Here is a 14,376-nt window from a genome sequence, read left to right as displayed (position 1 = left end):
TCAAATAACTGACATTTCTCTTCAGTTCTATTCCTTGGACAATAAATGACAAGCAGTTAATGCAATTTATGTTATTTTTTTATATTGGTTTCTTCTTTACAAACAGTTTTCTGAACCATACAAATAGAATTAAATTGAAGAGACATTTTTAGAATCTTAGAATCCCAGAATCCCAGGTTGGATCAAGGATTATTTGGTCCAGCCTCTTCTGGCAAAGCAACTTTCTTGGCAAAGAGATTTTTATTTACTTCTAAATCCACTTGAAAAGAAAAAAAAGGCAAATTGCAATACGTTGTAAGTCTTTGGCATTCAGCATTTTAAGTAACACTCTAAGGCTACTGAAGATACGCTTTTCCCCGTAACAGCCATCGTGTTCACAGAGCAGATACACAGGCTGACTGGCCCAAGTACCGAATGCATATGAGCTTTAGGTATTTCTTTTACCGTAGAAGCCTGAGTTCAGCCAATAATGTTGGATTCTGCTGAGCTTTTTCAGGGGTGGGTTGAGAGGCTTGTTCATGTTCCAGCCTGAGACGCTGAATTTCTTGGAGTATCTCTCTGTAGAAATGACAGAGGGAAGATTAAAGAAAATAAAGGTCAGTCTCCACACCACTCTTAAACACTGTTACAGCCCTTCAAGCACCCTGTCTGTCAGTCTGCAGTCTAAGGACAGCAAATTTGTTCACATATGACTGGCAGAGATTCAAAACAGTAAGTTAAGGCAGTCCTATGAATTTCTGTAATACACAGGAGATTACTTAATAAAATATGAAATCACTTGTGCCATGCACTGGCAATGTATCTCCAAAACCTTTTTACGTAGAACAGGCCCAGAGACTGTTCTAAGAGGAAAAAAGTTCCATTTTCAGCACAGTCTGCATTGCACAGGCTGTAGGAAGTACTTTGAAGCATCACCACAAGCATTTGCAGCCATGCCAGCACGAGTGAGCTTCCCACTCATCTTTCCAAGGGCCCCTGGCAGGTCAGCAGGAATAAGGAAAATAACAGCTCATAGTAACAGAGACAAACTCACGAGGTCCCACAAAGGGAAGGCGATCAGCCAGCAGCCCAATTAAGGCCGCTGTGTTCTGTGTAGCTGGAGGCAAGGGAACTGACAGCCAAGGACTCACTTATTAAAATGGAAATGAAATCCTTCTGAGAGTGACGATTATAATCTCTAACTCTCCCACCCTGCTCTCTAAAACTGCTGAGCTGCTCTCCTTGCAAGGCTTCATACCAGCACTGATTGAGATCTCCCTTATCCGTGATCTTGATGAATAATTTCAAATACCCGCAGGGTCTCTCGGTAGAGTATTGAAGCTGCAATGGTGCAAGGATTGAGCTGTTCCTGTGCTCTCCAGGAACTGGTTCTCCTCCAAACTAACCCGAAGAAGTGTTTTTACCTGGTGTGCTGAGGGTGCGTTGGCAAGGGACCGTGCAGGCAGCAAGCTCATGCATGCCAGCTAGGTGCAGCTGGAGCAGAGGGAGACCCAAGCAAGGCTAGGAAGAGAGCACATCAAGAGGCACCCAGACAGGCTCCGTGGGCAACCGAGGTGCTGCCTATGCTGAACAGCACATGGGATTTATAACTGCTCAACTGCATGCTCTTTAGAGCTGCACCCTCTTCACCAGAAAAACATGACCACAAAATGTAGGTGCTGAAGGAGCAGGTAAGTGCAAATTAAGCATTATGTTAAGAGCATCCTCTTCTTAACAATCCCTCTGGAGCAAGAAGAATCACAGAATGGTTTGGGCTGGAAGAGACCCTAAAGCTCATCCAGTTCCAACCCCCCTCCCATGGGTAGGGACACCTTTCACTAGACCAGGTTGCTCAAATCCCCTTCCAACCTGGCTTTGAACATAGTCAGGGATGGGGCAGCCACAAATTCTCTGGGCAACCTGTGCCAGGGCCTCAGCAGCCTCACAGGAAACAACTTCTTCCTAAGATCTCATCTCGATCTCCCTTCTGTTTAAAGCCATTCCCCCTTGTCCTGTCCCTACACGCCCTTGTCAAAAGCCCTTCTCCAGCTTCCTTGTTGCCCTTTTAGGCACTGGAAGCTGCTGTAAGGTCTCCCTGGAGCCTTCTCTTCTCCAGGCTGAACAAGCCCAGCTCTCTCAGCCTGTCTCCATAGCAGAGGTGCTCAGCTCCACGAAGTCACTCCAACAGCTCCACATCCTCCTTATGTTGGGGGCCCTAGAGCTGGATGCAGGACTGCAAGGAGGGGGGTCTCACAAGAGTGGAGTAAGGGGGAGAATCCCCTCACTCAACCTTCTGGTCATGCTGCTGGTGATGCAGCCCAGGACATGGTTGGGTTTCTGGGCTGCACAGTTCCAGGTCACGTCCAGAAGAAAGAAACCATCTCCTAAGCCCATCTCTTCCTTCTTCCAGGCCTCTCAGCTTCTTCAGACTTTTTTTTTCCTCCAGACTTCCAGAATGGAAAAAATCCTCACTTATTCTTCTCAAGCTGAATTTACCCACCACAGCTTTCCAACCTTCTCGCTCCCTCCACTTCACTGCAGCTGATTTATCTTCCTGCTGCCACCTGAATGGTTTGCCCTGCTGTGAGATGTCTGCTGGGTTTGCAGATAGCAATTCAAGATTGCAGTGCAGCTCCTGATTCTCAGTTAAGATGATTTTAAGCAGATCAGTGAAGATCAACCTGCTCCCTGGGGAATAAGGGCATTGCAGCTGCATCCGCACTGAGCTAATTTGTTAATGAGGCAGCTACACCTTTCAACAAAAGATCTAGGAAAACAATCTGGTTAATATAATACAAAAGGTTAAAACCAACAAAGCACAAGGATTGAAGACTCTTCTCGCCTCAACTGTTGTTCCTAAAACAGTGCTGATCAAAGCTTGCTTTTTACCTGTTTTTGTTTTCCAGCTCTGCTATCAGCTGCCTTTGTTGTTTATTTGCATCAAAGCTGAAACCCAGGTCTGCCGGAGGGCGAGGCTGGTGGATGAGGAACAGAGAAAAATTAGACAAAATATTCATTACCTGTTAACCCCATACGACGCAGTTTGGATCCCGCCCCGTTGCTCCTTGATGCTGTGGTACGATACTTACAGCCCAGGCTGCAAAACTGTGAGAGCAGCTGTACTGAAATGGACTAGGAGAACACATTAGTATGTGGTTTACGGATGACTTGATCTGATCTCAGGGTGGGAGGCTGCTGAAAGGGTGACCTGGTTCATCATCCTAGGGCTGAAGAATTTTATTTGCTTTTTTTCTTAAAGATCTTAAAAAAAAAAAAAAATCTAAACCCAAAACACCATAACCATCTGTTCCCAAGCATCGACAGGCTTCTCTGGGAAAAGATGCAGTTATGCCTTTTGTCATAAAGTCTTCTAACAAAGCACTGACCTTCCCCTGTGTCAGCTAGTGAAGGCCATGGTGCCTCTGCCTCTCACAATGTACTTGAGAAATGGGTGTTTTCTGACACAGCAGAGCCCTTGTGCTCTGCTTTTACCTTTTTTGTTTTCATCTCTTGAGATTTCAAGATTGCACATATTTTACCACAACTTTATCAGAAGGACCTCAGATTGGGATCTTGTTTTTAGAAGACGCTTTCACAAACATTTTTAGAAACTATTTGGGTAGTAAAACAAGTCGGATGAAGAGCTTGGTATCCAACAATGCTCCTGCCGACAGGGTGGAAAGTGACAGCTTCAGGCTGAAGGGGACAGACACCACCAGGGTTTCAGTTTTGCTTTGCTGTGGGTATCTAGAGCGAGCCTTGATGGGCTTAAAGTGCAGACAGTACTTCTCTTCTTTGGGCAAAACCCCCATGGTGGGTGGGTTTGCATGTGGTGAATGAGCCTTGCTTGACTCACACCCCTACAAGCTGATTTTCTGTGTCCTCCTAGGTGATGTGACAGCAATTCATGAGTCTCCTACTGACGTGGAAATTTCCCGTGTAAAAACGGCTTGGTGAGGCAGGTCCCAGGCAAGAAGAAATAAAACAGCTGGGGGACTTCGAATGAACAGTGTGAAAAATATAAATAAATCAACACAGAAACTCATCTCATCTCATCATCTCCTCTTGATCTCTGGAATACGTACACAGCGCAGGCAGCAGCATGGCCACCACTCTTTCCATCTTGGGGTAACCTGAACAGTCTTGATGTAGGTAGCACCAATATGACCTACTGGTTCCTCCGAAACAGTGTGTCACAAAGCCGAGGTCCCATGGCCTCTTCCTGCATCCTGGTACAATCAGATACAAGGAAAAGTGCAGGTGATGTGTTTCACCTGCAGTCTCAGGAGCTTCTGGAGGCCCTGGGGCTCTTAGGGATCCATCTGAATGAAGTGCATAAACCTTTGTTCTGCTGCAAAGTAGGGCTGTGCCTATAAAAACACATTCTTCTCCTTAATCCCTTTCTTCAGAAATCCTGTCCAAAGCCTTAAATCACCCTCATGACCTAAAGTACTTGAGTCCTCAGGAGCAAAGACAACACTGCAGAGAACTCAGAGGAGAGACATTCCTCATGCTGCTCGTGTTCAAACATCGCTACTCAAGAGGTCTTTTGAAAACTGCACAGTGGCTATTTTGTATGACAAATATTTGTTCAATTGCTTGAAGAGTCCATTCAAGTTTTTACCATAACTCAGAATCACTGAGTCATCGGGGTTAGAAAGGACGTTTTGAAATGATCTAATCCAAAATCCCTCCTCAAAGCAATGTCAACTACAGCAGGTTGCTCAGGATGTTGTCCAGCTGAGTTCTGAATAACTCCAAGGGTGAAGACTCCACAACCTTCTGGGGTGACCTGTTTCAGTGTTTGAGCACTTGCACCAAAAGAAGTATTTTCTTTTTTTAAATGGCAGTGAGCTAGTGGCTGTTGCCTCTTGTTCTGTCACAGCACCACTGAAGGCACTCTCTCTGCCTCCACTGTATTACTTGCACACATTACAATGCACACCCACACTCCCCCCAAAGTCTTCTCAAGGCTAGATAGCCCAGAGAAAAAAAATCAAGCTCCTGATTCTCCACCAACACCTGTACCCTCCAGCTTCTTAAACTTAAAAGGCACCTGACATTCAGACTGATAGTTTGCGCAGGGGATGCATACGTTGATGGAATAAAGAGCATCAGGCAGAGGCACTGGAATTTGATCACCCATATTGCTAGATGTTTAATAGGGCCCTTGCCTTATTTTTAGCCCAGACTAACCAGCTCTCTCAAGCAATTCTCAGCATGGGATTTACTGTAAGCAAAGAACTAGGTGCAGAGCAGGTGGTTTGTATGCAGCTGGAGGGTGAGAGTGCTCAGTATGATAGATGTAGGCATCAGGAGTTTTTAATGATGGCTATATACAAAGCCAAAATGTCTATCATATGCTCAGCTGTTGAGAAAGAGCACTGACCTCTCACCTGATCTATATACTACAGTACTCGGGAGAGAGGTGTCTAAACTCTTGCATATTCAAAAGTCTATCAAAGAGACACCTGAGACAGCATTGAGCCTGCTGAAAATACAACAGAGGTACATGTCTAACTGCTGCTGCACTTGTCCAGAAAACATCTGACACCAGCTCTAGTTATATCTGATCTTGAATGGGTAATAAGACACAGCTCCTCTGCCACATTCCCCAACAAAGAGGCATCCTGGGAGGCAGCCACCTCCATCCATCCTGCCAAAGCCCAGCTGCAGGTAGCAGTGCACAATGCAGTGGTGGTCAGGAGGCAGCCCTGGGATTCTGGTTCATGCTCTCTGGGTTAGGTTTTATTAAAAAAAAAAAAAAGCAATGGTGGTCTAATATTAAAAAATATTAACTGCCCAAGACCTGGAATTTACAGCCTTGTGATAAAAACTCCTATTAGAAAAGAGACTGAAGACAACACAGACGGATGTTCCGAGTAGCTGGGGCAAGATGAAATGCATCAGAGTACTTAGATCTTGGCACTTAAACAAACCTGAGGCAGTATCAGACCTTTTGCATTCACCTCTGAAAACACTTTTATCAGCGGACAGTCCAGGCGCTGGAAGAGGCTGTCCATAAAGCTTACACCTAGAAACAATGTAAGAAGGAACTAAAAACTACAGACCAGCCAGCTTAATCTCAGATCTTGGTGAAAAATCACTAAATAAAGCCACTTGTTAACACTTATAAGATAGGCTAAGTAATAGTCTACATGGAGTTTATAAGAACAAATCATGCCAAAGCAAACTACTCTCTTTCCACAGTGAAAAGTCAAACCCTATGTACAGAAGAGAAACTATTAACCCAATACACTTTCACCTCAGCAGTGTTTCTGACATCTTGTTGTGGGGTTTGACAGCTTTTCTCTCAGATTTAGTACCATTCAGTATTTTCATCAGTATCATGAATGATGGAATACAGTATTTACTTCTTACATTTGCAGACTCTATCAAACTGCCACTGCTTTATAGGGCAAGATAAGATATAAAATATACTAAAATACAAAATTATTTATAGAAATCAGAGAAATGGTTTGAAAAATAGGTTGCAATCTATTAAGACAAATGCAATAATGATGCTAATAAAGATAGTAATAATGTTAAAATAATAAGAGTATACAAAATAAGTGATGCACAATGCAATTATTTGTTACCCACCAACTGATGCTCAGCCAGATCCCTAGCGGTGGCCCTTGGCCGGCTTTCCCCCTGGTTTATATACTGACCATGATACTGCATGGCATCGAATATCCCTTTGGACACTTTCAGCTTCTTGTGGCCCCCAACTTCCTCACTGTCAGGGCAGTGTGAGAAGCTGAAGAGTTCTTGACTGCTGCTCAGTAACAACTAAAACATCAGTGTGTTACCAACAATGTTTTCATCCTAAATCTAAAACAGCACTGTACCAGCTACTGGGAAGAAAAGTAATTCTATCCCAGCTGAGACTAAGAGGGTGAAGAACAATGGTCAGAACTCTATGACTAATGACAACGAGAAAAGACTGAAACAGAAGAAATGAACGAATGAAGAAATGAAGGACTGAAAGAATGAAGAATGAGAGGATACAACAAAAGAAACTTCCAATATACAGCACGTGTTACTAAAAGCTAAGCAATGCATTGCTAAGTAATATATAGAGATATCCCCTGAGATAGAAGGATGAGTGGTGGGCTCAAACTGAGCAAAGAAGCACTATATTGGGATGCACGGAAAACTTTTTATTGGCAGATGAATTTACACACTGGAACAATTTTCCTTGATGGACTCTATCTGGTGTGGAGTTACAGAATCACAGAATGGCCTGGGTTGGAAGGCATCTTAAATCCCATCCACTGTTTTGGTTTGTTTTTTTTTAATAATTTGGATAAGCACCTGCCCAACAATGGTTTATGCCTAGCTAAGCTGACCTACAGCGGAAAGCGGCTGTAGAGAGGTCCTACCAGGCCTGTCATTATTCAGAACCAGGGAAGCCACTAAGCTGTCAGGACACTCCAGCTTTGCTAATGTAGGTGCAGGCTGCATGTTGGGTATTTACATTTATACAAATCTACGACTTGCAGAGAGGTAAGGTATATGACCGAATACTCAAAAGTGATGGACAACTTTTTCTTTCCGCAGAGGACAATGCTGTTTCTAGGTCATTTCCAGCCTCTGCTGACTCCTCACAGGTCACTGTTCCCTTTCAAAGAACATAAGGGGAAACTGTCCCCTAATTAATAAGCAAAGCCAGGTTGCTTCTGACTCTCTATTTAGATCAGGTGTTGAAACATGTCACCTTTGGTTCCATAACTGAAACTTCCATAGATTAAAATCTAACGCTATTGAAGATCTTCACTATTTTCCGGTGTGTGAACTAGATACATAGTTATTTGAATCAACAACTTCCCATGTCTTCTGTTCTGATGGAAGGATTTTTTCCTTCAAAACCCCAGAAATTTGACTCCCGGACACCCTTCTGTTCCTGTCACTTCTCAAGCTCTTTGATTACATTTTCTCTATGACTCTTCCTTTTTCTTTTATCATTCTTGTTACCACTCTTCATTCCTATTGCTTTATAAACCTCTAGAAACCTGTGAGAAAAAGCACCATATTTCATAGGAACTAACAAAGTAACTGACCATCACGTTCTCAGTAACAAAGAAATAAGATTAATCAAGAACTCTGATGGTTTTCTTTTTCAGTTCTTTTCTTGGTGGGAAGAAGTCTTTGTGTTTACACTGCATTTTCAGGTGGCTTTTCCAGTAGCTCAAGCATTGCATTTATTTCAAACTGTTTTTTTCTCCAAGAAAAAAAACACTGGAACAATTTTCCATGATGGACTCTATCTGGTGTGGAGTGACAGAATCATACAAGGGTTTGGGTTGGAAGGGACCTTAAATCCCATCCACTGTTTTGGTTTTTTGTTCAATAATTTGGATAAGCACCTACCCAACAATGTTTGTTCCATGATAGTCTTACACAGCACATCTGTATAGTCTACAGTACAGCACACATTGCTCAGCATTAGTACAAAATCTGACATTCTGCTCACAAACCGACACCCTAGTTCCAAGCATCCAGTGTGCTGGTCACCCATATTCACTTCTTCTCAGAAGTGGGAAGTCATTTAAGTAACTGAAAATCTCTTCTCAGTTATTTTGCTCAGAGGATCGGTAGCCTTAATCTTTCCTTGATTGATCGTTGACCAATAATCCCCCAAGTTCCTTTACAACCTAGCTGTGAGATCTATATTCTCTGTGACAGGCAAATATCTTGCCACAGCCTATATAAAAAAAAATAAAACATCATCATGAAAGAGTTTACAGCGGACACCTGGATCTAAAAAACTTTGTCACTACCTTTCTCAAGCCTAGATGTCTGCAGGCTGCTTTATGGAGTAGCCAATTTAATGAACCCTGGCTCATCAATTGAAGTGACCTCAGGATGTTCACAGCGATTTCTTCTGAAAACACCAGGTTTTATGAGAGGAAGTATTACTTAGGGTAAAAGCTTGGAGAAGAGAAGGCTGCGTGGAGACCTCACAGCAGCCTTCCAGTATCTGAAGAGGGCCTACAAGGATGCTGGGGAGGGACTGTTCATTAGGGACTGTAGTGATAGGACAAGGGGTAATGGGTTAAAACTTAACCGGAGGAAGTTTAGATTGGATATAAGGAAGAAGTTCTTTCCTGTTAGGGTGGTGAGGCACTGGAATGGGTTGCCCAGGGAGGTTGTGAATGCTCCATCCCTGGCAGTGCTCAAGACCAGGTTGGACAGAGCCTTGGGTGACATGGTTTAGTGTGAGGTGTCCCTGCCCACGGCAGGGGGCTTGGAACTTGATGATCTTAAGGTCCTTTCCAACCCTAACTATTCTATGATTCTATGGTGTGGGGCCTGGTATTGATGTAAGAGTTTCAAATGAATATCATATGGGTATTGCATTACCTCTTACGGATGCGAGTATTTCAAAAGAATCTTTTAGATACAATTATTTAATAATTCTAAAGTGTGAGGTATCATTCAAATGTGCAAATACCACTCTGGGCTTCAAGCTGGACATTGGAAGGACAGCTCAATGAATGGCTTTAGTGAATGAACTCTGGAACACATGGAAGGAAACCTAACTGTAGTCACTGCTTCCATTTCTACCCAGCATTTTATTAACACCAAATTGTTACTGTTATAGCCTTTGGAAGAGTTTTGAGTGTATAGTACAGGATTGCAATGCCAAATGCTATTCTCATAAATTCAGGGAGACAAGAATTCATTAGAGCATTTCCATGCTACTATTTACCTTGATGAGAGGTACATGTCCTCTCTGTGAAGATATATGTGGTTCTTAAAACCTCTGCACTTAAAAGAAAAAAAACCCAACAACCCAAGCCATTCATTTACTAGTCAGTGCTCTTATGTTTGCACTCCATCTTACTGGACAGGTAGGAATGACTTGTGTCTTTCAAGATTTATTACTGTCATTCCTTTCTTTTAAAAGCCTAGCAGGTTCAGCTCCCACCTGCTCAGCAGCACTGAACACCAGTGCGCAGCCCCTTTCTACACAAGTTTTGCAAAGACTTCCTGCTACAAACAGAGCACAAAGACCTTGTGGGAGTCAACAGCGTAAGGCCTTCAAAATTACTACATCTGGTTTACTTGTTCTTTTAAAATTTAAAAATATTTATTAAATAATGCCTAAAGCCTGAAAGAAAAGTTACATGAAAGGAATACTACAAATATTATTTAGGTTGTAAGCAGCTTTAATGAGATCAGATGATGACAGGCTTTTAGCAGTGGTTAATGTTGAGGGAAGAAGAGCAACCACATAGTTTTCAAAGAAGAGCAAAGTGGCCAAGAACCTAATTACCACAACTCATCCACATAACTCAACCTAATTATCCACTCATCCATAATTGAGTATTATTTTATATTTATTAGGTGCTCATGCTCTTCCTAGCAGCAAGGCTGCACAGGTCAGCAGAGTCCTGCCAGGAGTGCACAGTCCCTGTGGACCTCTGTTCCTGCCAAGTGCTGCTGCCTGCCATGGTGGGTCATTTCCATCAGAAGTCATGGGGAAGCAGCAGGCACATCAGGCTCGCAGGTCAGATACCAACTTGCCCAAGTGTATCAGCAGAAACTCATGAGGATCTGGAAGTGTGCTAGCAGAAGAAAATGGGGGGAAAAAAGAGCTGAGGTAGAGCAGGTAGGAGATGAGATAAAGGAGATACTGGCTTGGAGAAAGGGAGGTGCTGTGTAGGAGACTGACAACAGAGGACCTAGGATTGCTTTATATTTATAGATATGACTGTATACACATATATTCACCTAAAACCCATGTAATCACCCCTTGAAAGTATGCAATCACCTTATATGCAGGATTACCAATATTCAGTTATATACTTAGGGCAGTATTGAGGCAGAATCTGATAGGCATGTGGAAGGGATTTTGTAAGAGATAGTAAGGAAGGGGGATGGGGACAGAGGAGATCATTTCCAGCCCCTGCTTTTATCAAAAATGTGATGAAATACCAGGTTATTTCTTACCTCTGACCAATAATCTGAACAAATCAGCAGAGGGAGACAAACAGATGGAGTTGCAAACTTGAAAGTTGGGATTTAAACAAAATTTGGCTTGCTTTCCATTAATTTCTTCTCTTTATTCATCTGGTTCCCTTTTGCTTTTCTCTCTTATGCTTTCTAACTAACCAGTCTGGTGGAGGCAGCCAACAGTTATTTTAATGCACAGCACTCTGCTGTGACCAAACCGGTAGACCAGGCATAGCCCCGAGCAACGTAAATTCAATAAAAGGGATTTTGTCATCTGAAGACTGGCTTGAAGAAAACAAGAGTGGCCCAGTCAGGGCTTGTTTAAGTGAACACAGGCTCAGCTGCTGTCTAGAAGTGCGTAATTGCGCTGGTTGCATGCCATCAGCCTCTGCTGCACTACTGAGCAACTTGCACGTATCAAGAGACAAATGATGCATTCTCCTTTCTTCTCCTCCCTCCCTATTGATTTTTATTCTTTAAGAAGAAACAGACTTGATTTCAAGAATTAACTCTGAGATCTGTCTCAAATTATTTTGTCCCAAAGACTTCAAGCAAAGGCATTTTCACTAAAAAATGATGCAATGTATTTGCATTCATATGACAAGTGACATTTATTATAGTAATAAGCCTGCAGAAGGCAGTTCTAACATTCTACCTAATTTGAGAAAAAGTAGAAACTGATGGACTGAGTCAGATCCATTGCCTCATAGCCCAGCATAAATTTCCAGTAGCGACCACTGCTAACTGCTTCAAAGAAAAGAGTACGAAACTTTGCATTAGGCTGTTGGGGTATGAACAGTCTGTATTTGGGATCATCTTAATTTCTAGCAGTTAGAGCATGTTAAAAAATGAATCATGTTAGATCTCAGAGGAAGGGCTGGAGAGGACATCAAGAAATGATTTTGTTCACATTATCCCCAGCAGATACTGGTCTATATTGGTTTTAAAATCTCCATTGACAAACATTCCATAACACCTGCATGGTGCTCATTTCCATTCTACACTTTTATTAAGGTCCAAGTTAATAGAAAAAATAAAGTTGAGAAAGAACCTTTGGAGATTTCTAGTCCACATGCCAATTCACAGCAGGTTGCTCAAGAACTTGTCTAGTTGAGCTCTGAATGTCTCCAAGGAGGAAGATTCCAGTTTTTCTCTGGGCAACCTCTTGGACAACAATATCTGACTATTATCATAGTGAAAATTTTTTTCTTAATTTATAGTTGGAATTTCCTTTTGTGCAACTTCTGTTTCTGTTGTCCTTTCACTGTGCACTTCTGGTGGGCTGACCCTGGCTGTGCAACAGGTCCCCATATGTCTGGCTCATCAGGTAGCTGCAGACAGCAGTAAGATCCTCCTTTGCTTTCTCTTCTCCATCCTGAACATACCCAGCTCTCAGCCTCTCCTTGTATGTCATGTACTACAGCCACCAACTATCTTAGTGGTCTCTCCTGCCCTTGCTCCAGTATGCCCATGTCCTTCTTGCACTGCAGAGCCCCACACCAGACACAGTACCGCTGAGGTAGCCCCACCAGCTCTGAATAGAGGAGGATCTCTTCCCTCTGCCAGCGATACAGACTTCCTGAGCTTCTAATACAGGATTTTTAACAGCCTCCAGGCAGCTCACAGGCTTCCTGCTTTTTGGACTGACACTTTTAGGATTTTTTCTAATAGTTTTTACACAGTCCCCTTTCTTGTATATCTGTATACTGGATTTACTTGGTATGCCCTCTCCTGCTGTTAAAGCTAAGTATGTGATAGTTACCACTACAAACCAGCTAGCACAGTTAACACCACTCAAACTCATCCTGATGCACCACTCCAGACCAAATCCAGGAGTGAATCTTTCTGTGGATTCTAAAACAAGTTGTTCAAAGCAGCATCATTTACTGCATTCCAAAGTGTTTCTGAATTTCCCTCTGAAAAGGCATAGGTTTAGTTCCTATGTGGGCAGCTGAAATCTACTGTTACTTACCTGCCCTAAATTTGCAGCTTGTCTTATCTCAACATTTCCTGCTCACTACCACCAGCTAATCAGGGTGTTGGTATTTATTTACTAAGAATTTGGAATTTCAACCCACAAGTTCTTCTCTTTTTCTGTGATATCTTTATGCTGTTATGCAGTGTATTTCTGCTATGTACACCATTCCCTTACCTGCACATCCTACTGTGTCATTACCCTAAAGCTGGTAGCCTGGGTACCATATACTCAATGAGCATCTTTCTCCTGCTGGATCTCTGAAATGTTTATTATATTGGGATTTTCATTTGATGTTCCCTATTTTAATTCTTTATGAGAAGAAACAAATGTTCCTTTTTTTTCCTTTTAATTTTTTTGGTTTGGAATTTCCCAGCCTCTAATTTACTCCTGTTCTCCTTGTTTTAATGTTGCAAGAAGAGTATTAAAAAACCCACAACTGTGGCTGACAAATCTCAGCTATTCCATTTCCTCAGAAGTAAGCCCTGCAGACTCGGCATGCCATCCCAAAGCTCAGCAGGATGCTCCTCCACCAAGCTGCAATGGCCAACTTGGCCACTACTCATACAAACTGCTGGCTAGGGAGGGAGGATCTCCTGTTGGCAAGAAATAATTAGAACCTGCCATGAAGCAGAGCACTTAAACTCTAATTCCTTTAAAATATGAAAAATATATCCATTTCAGCTGATTAGTATTTCTGGATGGTGAACAGAGATTGGACCCAGTAAATAACTTTTGGATTCCTTGCTGTTAAGCTTTGGTTGCAGTGGAAACACACTATTACTACTCTTACCAACTTTTTCTACCACACTTCAATTCCTGGCAGCGCTTTGACATCTACCCCGTGATGTAACTTACTTGGATGAAAAGAAAGCAGTAATTTGCTGCAGGTCTTTGAAAAGTCTCAATAAACTGTAAATACTCCTTTCTTTATGCCCAAAGAAGTTGCTTCATTTTTGACTTCTTTCAGAACTACAAAGTAGCAGAAACAGGCTGAGGCAGTCTACAGATTTTTAAAAGATTGGGTTCGTTCAGAACCAATATTGTAACTCTTCAGTTTTCACAATACGTCTTTACTACTACCAGAAAAAGCCAAGTAATGAGTAAGAATTCTTCCACTATCTTCCAGAGTGAAAGTGATTCAGCACTTACCGTCTCAACGACTTCAATTTTATATGAAGATTACGTAGAAATCCCCTCCTTTTCCATCTAAGCCAGGAAGTTTGCACTGTGTTGCTTTAATATTTCAACATGAACATAGTCCTAGTGAACTAGATAGCTTCAGAAATGCAAATATACCATTTGACAGAGATAATGGGAACTGACAGTTAAAAAGGTTTAAAAAATGTAATTCTTTTTTATTAAAGTTTTACAAAAGAGAAATATCTGGTCACATCCATATGACAAAGATTATCGGCTGAACATACACACGAAAGAAATCATGAGGAAGCATAAGCCTA

At 42.3% G+C, this 14,376-nt stretch overlaps 1 protein-coding gene across 11 annotated transcripts in view; it reads right to left on the bottom strand.

Moving 5' to 3' along the window:
• Nucleotides 1–14,376, bottom strand: part of DTNB (dystrobrevin beta) — a 199,838-nt gene that overhangs the window by 73,346 nt on the left and 112,116 nt on the right. For 7 of the 11 annotated variants that reach the window (XM_062622632.1, XM_062622631.1, XM_062622640.1 and 4 more), the window contains 2 exons: nt 2,869–2,957; nt 445–558 (listed from right to left, as the gene is read on the bottom strand). In XM_062622632.1, coding sequence (XP_062478616.1) covers nt 445–558; nt 2,869–2,957 — 203 coding nt within the window. The remainder of the gene's footprint in view (nt 1–444; nt 559–2,868; nt 2,958–14,376) is intronic. The other 4 variants (XM_062622629.1, XM_062622636.1, XM_062622638.1 and 1 more) reach the window with 1 other exon arrangement.

The sequence above is a fragment of the Pezoporus occidentalis genome, unplaced genomic scaffold (genome assembly GCF_034315485.1).
Source record: "Pezoporus occidentalis ecotype Australia unplaced genomic scaffold, CSIRO_AGI_Poc_V1 ctg244, whole genome shotgun sequence".
NCBI classification, from domain to species: domain Eukaryota; kingdom Metazoa; phylum Chordata; class Aves; order Psittaciformes; family Psittacidae; genus Pezoporus; species Pezoporus occidentalis.
This window is presented reverse-complemented; position numbering and strand designations above follow the sequence as displayed.